General features: G+C 46.6%; 1 protein-coding gene across 1 annotated transcript; it reads left to right on the top strand.

The window, feature by feature from the left end:
* Positions 1-314: 314 nt before the first annotated feature.
* LOC135815742 (leucine-rich repeat-containing protein 1-like) lies at positions 315-13,560 on the top strand. The gene is made up of 15 exons (XM_065329079.1): positions 315-808; positions 893-1,010; positions 3,447-3,525; positions 4,057-4,146; positions 4,287-4,343; positions 5,006-5,069; positions 5,816-5,890; positions 6,380-6,524; positions 7,342-7,414; positions 7,772-7,817; positions 8,935-9,018; positions 10,460-10,575; positions 10,846-10,912; positions 11,358-11,454; positions 12,430-13,560. Exons 1-15 carry the CDS (start codon positions 632-634, stop codon positions 12,879-12,881), a joined length of 1,740 nt encoding a protein of 579 aa, XP_065185151.1. The 5' UTR covers positions 315-631; the 3' UTR covers positions 12,882-13,560.
* The last annotated feature ends 593 nt before the right edge of the window (positions 13,561-14,153 follow it).

The raw sequence follows: 14,153 nt of genomic DNA, 5'->3' as shown, positions 1-14,153 counted from the left end.
AAGAGAAAGACCACATGTGCACAACAAGTACAAGGACTCACGTCACCGCGGTACTGGTACCGCGGTACGCGGTGTACCGGTGTGCTCGGGTTTTCGCCAATCACCATGACACTGTACTCTGTAGTGCGTACAAACATATCGTACACACCTACATGTAAGCTTTTCCTCGGCTTTCACCGGACTGCATCCGGATATCCATGCACTGCACTATGCACTGTGCATGGACAACACGACCGGCCCACGGTATAACGCGGTAGCAGGGTACCCGTACAATGTAGTCGTACAACACAACCGCAGAACTTGTACTCCTGGTACTGCTCGCCAAGGAAGTTGTGCTCTGTGGTCTGCACGGAGTAGTGTCGATAGACAGCTGGAACTGCTCCTGTCTTTCGTGTTGACGAAGGTCTTGTGGCAAGAACAAACAGTTGAAGGCAGGTTTCCGTGTTCACTTTTCTTCATTCTCGCCATTTCGGCCATAACAGGTGGCCTTTTACCTCATTTTACTGATCCTGACCTCCATCAATGAGTTGAAGTCCAGGCGGGAGTTTCTTCCTCCTTTCCAACAGCCATCGGAACGTGGTTAGTTGCTCTATATGTACTGCATGAGGAATGAAACAAGAAGACCGCTTTAATGGGAAACTGTGTGAGTAAGAGTGGCGACGAGAAGAAGGATGGTGAAGAGGAACACGAAGCCACTTTCTTCATTGCGGCGCACAGCAATTTGCATGAGCTGCCGTATGAAGTGTTCGATTGTATCCAGTTGGAGCAGTTAGAACTTCAGGCCAACCTGATCTCCGAGCTTCCTAAGGTAGTCTCGATGTCTGATGGCTTTGGCTCAGACAGGTACAGGCCTCTGTAGTGAGCCAGCTCTGCGGATGTTTGTTGTTTGCAGAAATTTTTCAAGATCAACACCTTGACCATCTTGGATTTGAGTGAAAATGACATGTCCGGTCTTTCCTCCCATATTGGCAATCTGTCACGTCTTATTGATCTCAATCTTAGCAAAAATGGTAAGTGTGTTGCTTCAAGCAAATTGTGTGCTGACGGAGAAGAATATCCAGGGCAGTTAGCATTGCCGTGCTGTATTTCCTCAGAGTTACAGCTGGTCGAAAAGTGTTTCCTGGATTGCACTTTGACCAGCCGTTGAAGTTCAATGTACGTATCTCCGCGTCTCCAACAGTCATTCTCACGTTTCGTGGAAATGTCACAGCGAAAAAGTAAAACTTGGAACTGTCCGAACATGCTTACTGTGTGCTATGGGAATAATTCCCTTGCCAGTCTGACAAGGGCGAACTCCTACACAATCTAACCAATTAACATTAATCTGTCGTGAACGAATATGAACATTAGATCTTGAAGTAACCTTCTCCTGTAGCTTGGAAACTGTAAAGCGACCCTATTTTTTTTTAAATGGCATTCAAAGCGCTGAAAAGTAAGTTGTGGTCTGTATTCTCAACAAAGAACACACTATGGCATGAAGATACCAATATAAGAAACTTTCAAACATTGAAGATGTGATTATTCCCATTTCTCACTGCCAAAAGAATGTGACAAGATAATGACTGTGGCAGTCTCCAACAGTCAGTTTGCGTCCATCAATGGAAATTGCCTCCTTACGGAGCCCTCCCTGCCAGCTCATTGCCACCTTCATACGAACAAACACCGTGAGGGCCAAGTCAAACTTTGGAAGCACGAAATACACCCAGGAATAATTCCAATTTCCATTATAGAGAGGTTCCGCAGCACGAAAATGCGCACACACTTTCGCTCTACGTCAAGTAGTGAGGAACTTCGCACGAACTTTCGCAACTTTGGACGCAAAACTTGCAGGGAACGCGAAATGAACTTTCGTGAGATCGGGTCGGGTCAGGACGAACATGCACTTGGCACGTGCAAACTACGAAAATGTGCAGAACACAAGGTTCGTGCGAAATTTCGTACACATTTTTCGTTTTGCAGAACCTCTCTTATATCTGCAAGATGGCAAATTCATGATTTGAAAATGCTATGGAAAATCAAGAATCAACCCTGTTTTTCTGCTGTGAAGAGATCCTTAGTGCTGATACGTCAGGGTCACAAATGCTAGCTGTCGAAATTAGAGTGCTTGGCGGCAAGGCAAAGAGCAGGAATCGAACAAGATGCGCCAAGGAGTGTACAAGTGGCACTGAAAAGGGCTGGAATCAGGGAACCTGTCTCAATGCTACTTGCTACACATGTCAAGGGTTGCGTTTGCAGTCTACACCGTGCCACAGTTGAAGTATGATTGTGATTATAACACGTGAGAGTTTTTGTGATTGTGATTACAATCCTGACAATTTAGCGTAGCGTAGTATAGCGTAGCATACATGCCAATGATCACAACTGATGATCCAATTACGCTCTTCGCACCATTTCTCTTCATAATCAGTACATTGGTGATGTGATGAGCAGTAGCCACAAATTGGCTGCTAAGGGAGCACAAACAAACGCACGTAGTGAAACCAGCAATACAAAGCATAACATCATGCAACACAGTGCGGACCACGACACTACAATCACAAAACAGCTAGTGATAACTTCCGGGCATACTTCTGGTGTGCACGCAGTTCATGTTTCATTTAGCAATATACACTGCCATCGGCACAGCCAGGTGAAATTTGTTGCACGTTCACACTGGTGTTTCACTGCGTAGCTGGCACCAAATGTTGTCTTTAAGGTTCCAATTTATCACTGCCCCGACCTCCAAGCGGGCTGGATAAAAGGACGTGTTCGCAGCCGTTCAGATCCCCAATTTTCTGATTATGAAGAGTAATGAGCGAACTGTCTCATCAGATTTACCAGCGGCTTTTATGTGACATGTACTACGTTGTCTTCCTCCCACTTAACCTCTCTTCAATCTAGATAACCTTTACATCAGGAACTTCAGACTTGTCGCCTGGCCCTGCTCAAAGTAGTCACTTCGCAGTGTTCCGATGAAATCTAGCTGGCGGCTGGTCATTGGCGCGTTGCTGCAGTGCTCAGCCCGCCCGATGTCCGCTGTGTTAGAGAAGCGAATAGTCACTCTGCAAAGTGACACGCGTACATAATCATTGGGTGAAAATGGCCAGCAGGCAGTTTCCAGTCATTTACTTGCGGTGCAGTTTGGAAGACCGAGATGCAACACCCGCCGATTTTTTGAACATTTTCAGGGGATGTCCGAGACCTAAGGCCTTTCTAAGTACATTGATTCAAACTGCATGCCTTGCCTATATGTGAATATGTTCTTGATATATTGTTGGAAGTTGTGCTTTGTGGTCAGGGGTTGGAGGGAAGAGTTTCCTGAGCTTAGCTTGGGGTGTACTTGTGGCTAGTCGTATATGATCACGAGCGGCCACAGAGCGTCCCCAGGCGTACCATACGATGCTCCTAAACAATTACTTGCGGCTAGTCCCTGCTGTTGACTTACCTGTTTTTCTTTGTTGCTGCAGCCCTAACTGACTTACCAGATTCCCTGAAGCACTTGAAATCCCTGCAAAAGCTAGATTTGAGTTCAAACCCACTTTGCAGGTTGGTACTTTAGAACCGTTTGTGAATCATTCCTTGCCTTACTTACGCGGCAACTTGAAGAAGCAACAGCTCATCATTGGTTCCGGGCAGTTAAATTCAGAGGGAGTGGACTGAAGCTCTCTGCCAGTGTGTCTGTGACTTTCTATAGTAGCATCGCATGGGAACAGTGTGTGTATGAATGACAGCATGTGTGTGTGTGTGTACGTGTGTGCGCGGACGCGTGTGCGTGCGCGGATGTGTGTGCGTGCACGGACGTGTATGTGTGCGCGAACGTGTATGTGCTATAGAATGCCTTCACAGTGTACATGCGTATGGTCGTTACTTTCTTTGGGGAATAAAAGTTGCAATTCCATGTGTGGCTAAGTCATTAGCCCATGTGTACTAAGGCCGACGGGTGTTTTCTGGAGTCAGCGATCGTTTGGTGCTAGTCTTCTGATCGAACTCTGTACTTCTGACCTAGTTTTGCAAACGTCCCTGTCTAAAGTGATTGTCAGCTAATCTTGTTCTGACGTCTTTGATGTTGCACTCTAGACTTCCTGATGGTATGTGCAAATGCAGTGCACTGACGCAGATCATTCTAAATGATGTCTACCTTGAGGAACTGCCAGATAACATCGGAAAGTAAGTACATTTGTGTTTTGCTTTCTCTCTCTTGCCTGTTCATAATATCTGTTTTCTTTCAGGTCCATGGTTCTTTTTGTGTGAAAATTTTGCTTTGCATTGTGCACTAATTTTAATAATTCACTCATTTTTCTGTCCAGTCTGGAGGGCCTAGAGGTTCTGGAGCTCCGAGAGAACAGTATCGAAAGCCTACCAAAGTAAGTTTGCTCCCTCACCTTCCCCTCGAGTCCCGTGCACACAGATTCAGATGCACACACACACACTACTACTACTACTATTGACAGCTGCCAGAAATGGCCACGCCGCTCCCCGAAGGGAGGTACTGTCAGAGAGGTTAGGAGAGAGGTAGGCAGTGCTTCAAATGGCGCTCCAGGTCCTGTCGCCTCCGAAACTGGCGTTGATTACTGACTCGGCAGTGATGTTCAAAGTGCTGGCGATCAGTCACTGTGGGGCGCTTCGGGCGGGGTCCACAGCGATGGCGCTTGATGCCAGCAGTAGACTTGAAGGTGCGCTGGCAGGCAGTACACACCGGGACCTCGGCAACAGGAGGAGTATCACTAGGCGGTCGACATACACACATACACACATACACACATACACACACACACAGACACACACACACACAAACACACACACACACACACACTTGCTGAGTGTGGCTGCCAGGGTCATAAGCCTCTTTTGGTGTTGCTGGAGCGTACAATATCTGTCTTGCCCCTCAAATGCAGCACTTCTCTTCAATACAATATATGCGTGCGTGAGTAATATCTGTTTAGTCATGACACGCCAAGCAAGTGGCCCTGTTGCTGTCGCCTTTTATTTGTCTAAGAGGAGTCACATTTGGTGTTGCTACTTGCAGGTCATTTGGAAACCTGATCAACCTCAGGCGGCTGGATCTTGGCAAGAATGATATGGAGGCGTTGGTAAGGCTTCCTTCTAAGTTATGCTATTGCCAGTATTGGTTGTAGACCTCGCCTTTGGACAGTCTTACAGTTTCAGCTCGTACGTAAACCTTGTTAATACATTGCTATCATGAGATCACAGCCATTGTCACATCCTTAGAGATCCCAATTGGTTATTCCACGTGGACACAGTGGCTGTGAAAGTGTACTTAACCAGTATGCCCGTTATCAGAGTACTAGTGGGTTTGTTGGCACACAATTCAAGTAAATTCTCGGTTCGCCGTTATTTGGACCTCTTTTATCGGCTTCACACGCCGACCAATGGAACATTGGTTGTAGTATTGGTTTCAGCATTGGTTTCATCAGGTTGACATCAAACACTAGTGCGACTGTAGCACGCATTCAGATAAAGGTATCCGCCTTCCTGTCCTATCTGGATACTTTTGTGGAAAGAGAACGTGTGTGGCTAAGAATCGTTGCGTTCAGCACTTTTAAATGCGTTGGCACCCGGACTTAGTCTTGGTCGGTATGTACACGTCCTTGTAGTAAATCTCTAATCCCACTTCAGTTCTGAATTCGTCCATACAATTCTGTTGGTAAGGCAGGCCAGTACATGTACTAGTATACTGGGCAATGTTTGAGAAGAAAACCGTAACATTAATCCTGTCCTTAGCATGCCATCTGTATATGCGTGGGCAGTTCACCAGGCTGGGTCATTGACTAACCATGAGTTCGTTCTGTGATGTCTGTTTTTCACCCTTGTGCAGCCTCCCACGTTTGCCAAGCTAGCAAACCTGCGGGAGCTCTGGCTCGACTCCAACAAGCTTAGTGCTCTGCCAGAGGTGAGAAAACTTGGTCATTTCTTCTATCATTCCGGCAGGCAAAATGGAAAAATTTTCAATGCACTTCTATGAAATATGTCGCTGATGAGAATGATGCAAGATTGGGTTATGACTGCATGTGAGAGCAGAACCTAATCTTCTGGACACCTCAAACGGCCAAAAGCATATCGAGATCGGTCAAAGTTTCTTACTGGTCAAGATTTGTTAATTTATAATCCATTCGAGCACTCTTGTTTTGATAGCGCGCACGTCGTTAGCATTTCATAATCTCTTGTATCCAGATGTTTTGGAGGTGACTGGCCAGCGGAAAGTGCCCATGGCAATTCGAATCGAGATTATACCTACTGGTAATTCCACTGACTGCAGTGGATCCCTTTAGTTATTGAATTGATCAGTGGTGGTGCTCCACAAGACTTTTGCGCCAATGTTTTAACTCTTTTTTTTTAACTTCTTTGTTCAATTGTGGCTTGTGGTCTGTTTGTTGAATAGAATTTTGGTGATTTGACGAATCTGGAAACGATGGACTGCTCGCTAAATGAACTGGAAATGCTTCCGGAATCACTAAGTAGTCTACCCAATCTCACCGATTTAGATTTGAGTGAGAATCAGCTCAAAGAATTGCCATCAGACTGGAGTAAGTTTTCAATTTTTGGTCATTTTATCCATGAAAAATGGCACCCATCACAACTCAGCAACTGGCTATTCTCCAGTTTGACTTTTGCTTTGTAACCTACGGTGCAAGTGCTACTACATGTAGTATTCTCCGGGGAATTTCTTGCCCTGCATATTATAGTTGTGCATCAGGTGGAAGAGTTGTCCATTGTCATGTGTTGATTTGCACCAGTTCCACCCAGCACTGTACACTCCTGTGTTACGGCTCTGAAAGAAATCGTCACGCTTCAATGTCTTCTCGTACTTGAGAATTGTGTTTTGAGAAATCGCATTGCTCTTGGGCGCCGTGAGTGTGCGTCGCACAGGGCATATCTAAATCTTTCTGGGAACCCTGCTTTATAGGTCGTGTGGAACCTTCCTTTGCTTTTGTGTTTACGCGCGTGTGATGTCACTCTGTGGAAGCCACCGCCAAACAGACATGTGTCTCGTACTCTCTTGTACTTCCTGAGTATTGTGCTGCAAGTGCAGTCTGAGTTCCCTTCGGAAACGGATACGATATTTTTTTTGTGCAGTCTGTTCCCTGTCCACTCCTTCCTTTTCGCATGCACAATACAGCACAACGTACCTCGGTCAAAGCTAGCACTTTATGTCTGAGGCCAATTGACAGGAACAGATGATACAGAGTCCTTGAACATCCTCTTGAAAATATGTTAAATCCAGGGTGCTAGTGCGTGGTACTGACGTGCCATGGTGCTTCATTTTCTATGTATGCATACATGAGCAGTAGCAATCAGCTAGCTCTTATCATCTTTACCCTGTGCACATTGTTTCTACTGCAGGTCAAACAACTAATCTTAATCTAATGCGATTTGACCGGAATCAAGTAGCAGAACTTCCCGTGTCACTTTGCAAGTATGTCTTCCTGCCACCATCGTATTTGCGAGTACCTCTAGTATTGGCTGCCATGTAGATGTTGTTTTCTGTATGGCACATTGAGCTTTTGTCAGGTGCCTTCCATAACAGTTGTGAGATTCAGGGAGACAATTTCAGGTGACGGGAAAGCAGAAACTCTAGTCCTTGAACACCCCAGTTTAGATGCTGACATTCCATCAGGTGTGTGATTGCAGTCTTTGCTCTCCTGCCGTCTGTGCAACACATGTGTGCTTAGTGGCATGTGAGTGAGTGGGTGGGTGTTTCGGCTAATCTGACCTGCTCTGTTTGTAGCATGATTGCACTCTTTCTTGCCTTTGCTCTTTTTCTTGTCCACAGATGTTCTAATCTAGAAGAGCTCTCATTTGTAACTAATGGAATTGAGGTACGGCCACGCTTGATTGCATGACACTTTGCTCTTTCTCGTGTTGCCAACGCTGCCAATATGCCACCCTTGTTGATTTGCTTCTTTTGCAGGGAATAATTTAACCGGTATCGCATCGCAGTTTGCTACACACTTTTTCTGAGGTGCGAAGCAACTTCAGAAATGGGTAGCAGAAACTGCGATGCATGTTGTGCTTTCACTATACCCTATGATGCACAGTGTGCATGCCAGGTGTGTCTCTTAGGGATGAAATAGATGCACTAAGCTTCGAAAGTGCTGAGCTATGCATCCTGGCACCAGGTTAGGTTAACAACTAAGGTGTTACAGTGTATTTGTGGTCTGAGCTTGCATTCCGATCAGCTCTGCAGAAAGACAATATTGTCAATGGAGGAAAATTGCTACGCAACATTTTTGAATTGCTCTTCAAGTTTGATTTTAGAACTTAGAAGTTGCGACTTCGGTGGTAATAGTCATGAAGTTGATTGTTCCAACTAGGAACACACGCTTCTTGCCGAACTTGACACTTGACTGACTCACGACTGCCATCCGGAGCACACGAGGAGCACGTCGCACCTTCCACTCGGCAAACCTGCAAGTAAGCACCACTCACAGCGTTGCGAATAGCTATACTGGCTCTCAACGTCTGTTTATCACAACTCCATGAGCGACTCTGACTCACGCTGCTACCTGGAGCTTCACGAGGTGTTTGTCGCGCTGGAAACAAAACATCTCTGTAAGTTTGTATCCCTGGTGATGGTTTGGCCTGGAGAGCAGTATATAAGTGGTGCTTTTCAGGCACAATCTTCCTCAGCCTACTCAAGCTCAACTGATGAGGGGTGAATTCCCCAAAACACCGTGTATTGAGCAGGGAGTGGTGCTTTCTTGCAGGTTTGCCGAGTGGAAGGTGCGACGTGCTCCTCGTGTGCTCCGGATGGCAGTCGTGAGTCAGTCAAGTGTCAAGTTCGGCAAGAAGCGTGTGTTCCTAGTTGGAACAATCAACTTCAAGTTTGATTTTGTGTAGCAAAATGTATAAGTAAATTATTCCCTGTTTTCCATTCCGGAAAGCAGCATTACATGTCTCTGATGTGAGCCATGCTCTTTTTTTGTCCGTTTGCAGACGATTCCAACTGAGATTGGAAATTTAACGCGGCTCCACTCGGTGTGTATGGATGATAACAGGATCGAAGTTATGCCGGAAGAGGTAATCACTGAGTGCATGCTCTACATGTTGAATGTTTCTTGTGGCAGCTGCAAGGCTCGAGCTTCCACATAGGCCGAGAGTAACGCATTCTTGAGATTTGCTGAACTTCTATTAAGTATTATACAACTGCTCCATGGAACTACAAAGGATGATGTGAGCGGTTTCAGGGTTTGTGAAATGGCAGCCCGCATTGCGATGATCATGTTCACTGTGCTCTGGGTATTGCCTGCAGGGGCGTACATAGGGCGGTTCCCGGGATGCCCGGGAACCAGTAAAAAAATTCGATATTAGTACGGATATTTTTGATCCAGCCTTTTCAGGCCCTGCGCTCGCAGTGCAAGTAAGTGCATGCAGCTGTGCAGTGCATGCCTAGCGCCTGGAGTCCGCGCCTGATGGCCAGACGGTCCGAGGTCGAGGACGGTGACATGACTAGCCCAGGTGTGAAAGCGGTGCTGGGACACAGCCTACTGAGCTGGGTTCAACAAAGTCTCTACATCGCCTCGATCTCCGAGTCGAATGTTCCGTTGCAGTTTGTTTTGACAAAGTTTGTCGTGTTTTGGACGATGCTTTCGCTTTGTGGAAAGGAAAAATGAAGCGTCGACATCCAGAGGGCCAGCGCTCTATTCAGAGCTATTTTGAGCAGCAGGCAAAGAGTGTAGCCAGTGCTAGTGGCGAAGGTCAAGAGATAGGTGAGAATGCAGACCGCGGCACCTGACTTGCAAGCGAAGACTGCATGCAACGAGCAGCGCTGAGGAAGAAATCGTCGGCGAAGCTGTGGAGCGACCGTTGTTGGAAGCTGCTCGATCATCCAAAACTTACTTCAGTGACATGGGAGTGTGTTGGAAGGGATATGTGTTGGAAGGGATATTCTGAAAGTCGACGTCTACAATGGAATCCAGTCCCCCGACATTTGCCGGACACGGAAAAGATTTCCGTCATCGACAATCATTGTGCGCCACCGAAGGCGAAGGATTTCATTTCCTGTGCGTGTCCAGATGGATGGCAAACAGCGCCACTTTCAACTATCCTTGTTAGAGGAATTACCCTGGGTAGTCTTTTGACAGGCATGCAATGGTGGCTTCTGCTTGCCCTGTGTGATGTTTGCTCCAGATGATTCGAAACTTAGGCAGCTTTCAAGACTGCATGCAATCGTCATGCTGAACAAAACATCCATGAAAACGGGGAAAGGTTCAGTCTTTTAAAATCAAAAATGCGTAGCAATGACATCGTCCAGCAGCTTGTGGATGTTAATTTCACCCAGTCTGAGGAGAATGTGCAGAAACTCCGTGGGATACGAAAACAGCACTTCAATTGTGTGGAATGTTGGTTCATCAGTTGGCATGGGAACCACTCCTGGAGGCGAGCGGCGTACGCCCCTGGCCTGGGCTCGTTATGTCATGATCTCACTGTTCACACTTTGTATCTGTTTCTTGTTGAAAAGATTGGCAAGTGCACAGAGCTCACTTTGCTCAGTATTCGAGAAAACAAGCTGACTCGTCTCCCGCGGACTATTCGCAACCTGAAGAAACTGGTGGTCCTCAACGTAGTCAGCAATAGGTAGGTATTTTATTTCTGTTGTCTGCGGAGTCATCGACTTCCTTCTCGATTTGTGCTCCTTTCTGATGAAGCAGTGGTGTGGCCTTTCTCTCTTTTTCTCTCCCTTCTCCCCTCTGTGTGTGTGTGTGTGTGCGCGCATGTGTGTGTGTTACCTATGCATGCGCTTCTGTCACTTCAGGAAGTTGTCGGGAATTTGACTTTTTACTTGTTTTTGAGTGAATACCCGCTTCATGAGTAATCCGTTTGTCTGTGTTCTTTTGCCGTGCCCAGACTCTCGTACTTACCGTTAGGAGTGCGTGCATTAAAGTACTCGGCGTTATGGCTTCACCCTAATCAGGTAATGGTCGAAAGATGTGTGTGTACTTACAATGCTATCTATCCTGACTGGCCAGTGTTATCATGAAAGCCTGTGTTAACGCTGCTACAGTCTATTATCCACAACTGGCAGCCTAACTTTGTGATGCCTAGAGTAGGTGGTGGTAGATTTATTTTACTTGTTTTGAAAGTTATTACATTCTTGTGATGGACTTTTACGGTGGTATTGAATATGACGCTTACCTCTGTATGCATTTCTTTTGTGAACAAACTGAACGTTTGGGTTTATTTTTGATGGACCTCAGAATGCGATTGCATTGTATCTGCATCGTATGGTGATTATGGCCATTGTGATTGCAGTCTTGCGCACCCGACGTCCACTCTCATTGCACGCATGTCCCCTGTAAGCTTGGCTCTGCTATCATACTCTTTATGTATGTTGTTCATTGGTATGTTTGATTCTGCAGAAAAAGCCCCTACCTCCGCTTGTGGAGAAGTCAGTGAAAACGAGAACAGTTTTGACATGCGAGCACTTGCCACAGGATACGCAAGAAGCTGCAGATGGTACGTGTTGTGTAGCACTTTCTGTTCTTGACAGTGGACATCCAGGTGAAATCACGTTCACGAAAAGCCCAGAGCTCAGTTTCTTTTGAATGGATTGCAGGCATGCTTTACTTGGTACACAGATTACAAGAGCATTGTACGAGCACCACTGGTACTGTACAGAATCATGGTAGTACCCCACCACCTTGACCCTTCTGCAGTCGGCTTTGGAGGTGGGGTGGATGAACAAGTCCTGTCTGTCGGTCACACAACACAAACATTGGCAAGGGCGTCGGAACCGCACCGCCCCACTTTTTCGGCCGTTTTTTTTTTTTTTTTTAGCACACTGCAACAAAGCGCGATGATCTCAGCGTAAACGTGGCAAATCCTTGCCCCGATCGTGGTTTGTTGCCGAGTCAAAAGTCCATGTACACTGAAATGGCACCAAATGCCTGGGGAGTGCTTGCAATTGGCTTCAATTTTTGAATTTTTTCCCGGGGGAGGGTAATGTTTGTCCCCGATCGTAGCTTCTTCTTGTTTTTTTTTGCAGAATCAAAAAGTCTTTCATTGTAGTTACCGTACACTGAAATGGCACCAAATGCCCGGAAATGCTTGCAATTGGCTTCAATTTTTGAATTTTTTCCCGGGGAGGACCCCCGCACCCCCACCTCCAAAGTCGGTGCGACACGCCTGATTGGTACACGTAAATGCATATTGCACCTTTTGCTGGCAGCCTGTTCTCACTTTACGTTTGAGCACACACAAGCTCTCGGATTCTTACTCTGTCCGACACACGTTGCACTCAGTCATACGATTGTCCTTTCCCTGGATGTCATTCATGGCAGAGTTCTCTCTCTCTCTCTCTCTCTCTCTCTCTCTCTCTCTCTCTCTCTCTCTCTCTCTCTCTCTCTCTCTCTCTTGACAACGGCTTCGAATCTGACTTGTGCGCTTCTATTTCTCTCTTTTTTTCCCTGAAATTTGCCACTTGTGCTCCAGTAATATCTCAAGGTCCAGACGAAGTGGTTGAGCTTCAGCCTGAATCTGCTGCCCCTGCAGCAGCAGCAGAACCTGCCGCTACTGCTGAACCTACCACCGAGGCTACAGTCGTCTCCGAGTCCACAGCTGAAGTAGCAGCAACACCAACAGCAGCAACAGCCGAGGTCACACCTGATGTGGCACCGGACGCTGAGGCCAAGCCGACAGAGGAGCCCGTTGCTGCAGAGGAGCCTAGCACCGCTGCAGAACCTGAGCCGACCACTGCACCGGCCGTCCCGACTGAGGCAGAGCCAGCGCAATCTTCCGTAGCAACACCGGCTGCAGCTACTACCGAAGAATCTTCTGCCAAAGAATCTTCTACCGAACCTGACAATGATAGACCGGCAGAGAACGGTGTGTCCGAAGCTCCAGCAACGGTAGAATCAAGCGAATCACAGCCTGCTGAAACGTAGAACTTGGCATATGACCGTTTCTGCACAAAACTCTACAACCCTGTGAAAGACCAGTCTTGCATACAGATCCTACCCCATACATGTTCCTAAAAAACTTCCTTGCTTATAAGTTATAGCCATTGACAATCCCGTAACTTACTTAGGACACAGCCCTCACTCGCTCTTCCACTTCTCTCCTTTCTCGCCCTGTCTTCTGTTTCTGCTCTCCTCTCTCCCAGTCCCATTTTGGCTGGCATAGTAATGATAGTTATAATTTATATAAATTCTCCCTTACCAAGTTGTCCGGAAAGGAGAATGGCTTGTTGCATGCAAGAATAAGGAGTTCTTGGGTCTTTTTCGAATCACAGAATTATAAACGCTTTACCAAGATATCATTTTCCTTTTTTGTTCTTTTGTTGCAAACGATGGTCAGCCTCTATACCAATGCAACTGATTTTGTTTCACTTGATATCTTTTTCTAGTCTTTGTCGCTGTTTTGCTGTTCTCATATAAATTGTCGTCTCTGCTGTTCCTCCTATTGTTCCTATTCTTCGTTTTCGTCCTCGTCGCGTGCTGAAAGCCTAATTATTGCTTTTTCTCAGTGCTGCTTAGTCTAAAGAAGAGCTGGTGTGCTACTTGACCTCATGATTCGTTTGAATATTGATTGGCATGGTTTATAATTATTGTTAGGTACCCTGAACACGCCGCTGTGCTGCTGCCCATCTCTGGTGCGATGTCATGCTGCATGTGTACCAGGCTCCCTGCTCGCATGAACTGTTGGTTGCAAGCAGGGAGTCGTAAAATATTTTACGACTTCCTTGTTGCAAGCAGGGAGCCAGCCCTACACACACACACACACACACACACATGCACGGTTATATGTGCAGGGCCGCTCTTTGCTTGCAAGCGTAAACGGTAATTTTCAATCTATTCAATTACAGTATTCCATGGTTGGACTTTCTGCGGAGTATGACTAGTTATTTTAAAGCACTGCACCGCCATTCATCCAGCATCGATGAGAGGGTTCATTGCTTCATGGGATTGTTCTTCAACGGCAATCCAAGCAAATGCGCCGCGACTTGCATGCAAGCTAGGAATGGGACAATCCCAAGCCTGAGTCGTGTCCTCCGACCGGGTCTCCCCCGGTACGCGGTCTGGGTACAGTCTGCATGACCGGCTCCCTTTTTTTACCCCAAACAACACTTCTGATAAGGTTCTTGGACTGAATTGAATGTGATACTGAAAGCAAAGAGTACTACGGTACTGCCTCGGAAATCCGGACTCTTGCTGAAA

Source organism: Sycon ciliatum, chromosome 4 (genome assembly GCF_964019385.1).
Source record: "Sycon ciliatum chromosome 4, ocSycCili1.1, whole genome shotgun sequence".
NCBI lineage: Eukaryota > Metazoa > Porifera > Calcarea > Leucosolenida > Sycettidae > Sycon > Sycon ciliatum.
This window is presented reverse-complemented; position numbering and strand designations above follow the sequence as displayed.

Bases quoted from the DNA above. Each gene is read 5' to 3' on its own strand.
- LOC135815742 (XM_065329079.1), top strand. From the start codon at position 632: ATGGGAAACTGTGTGAGTAAGAGTGGCGACGAGAAGAAGGATGGTGAA. The intron at 1,011-3,446 runs GTAAGTGTGTTG...TTGTTGCTGCAG, and splicing joins TCTCAATCTTAGCAAAAATG to CCCTAACTGACTTACCAGAT. The intron at 4,147-4,286 runs GTAAGTACATTT...TTTTCTGTCCAG, and splicing joins CTGCCAGATAACATCGGAAA to TCTGGAGGGCCTAGAGGTTC.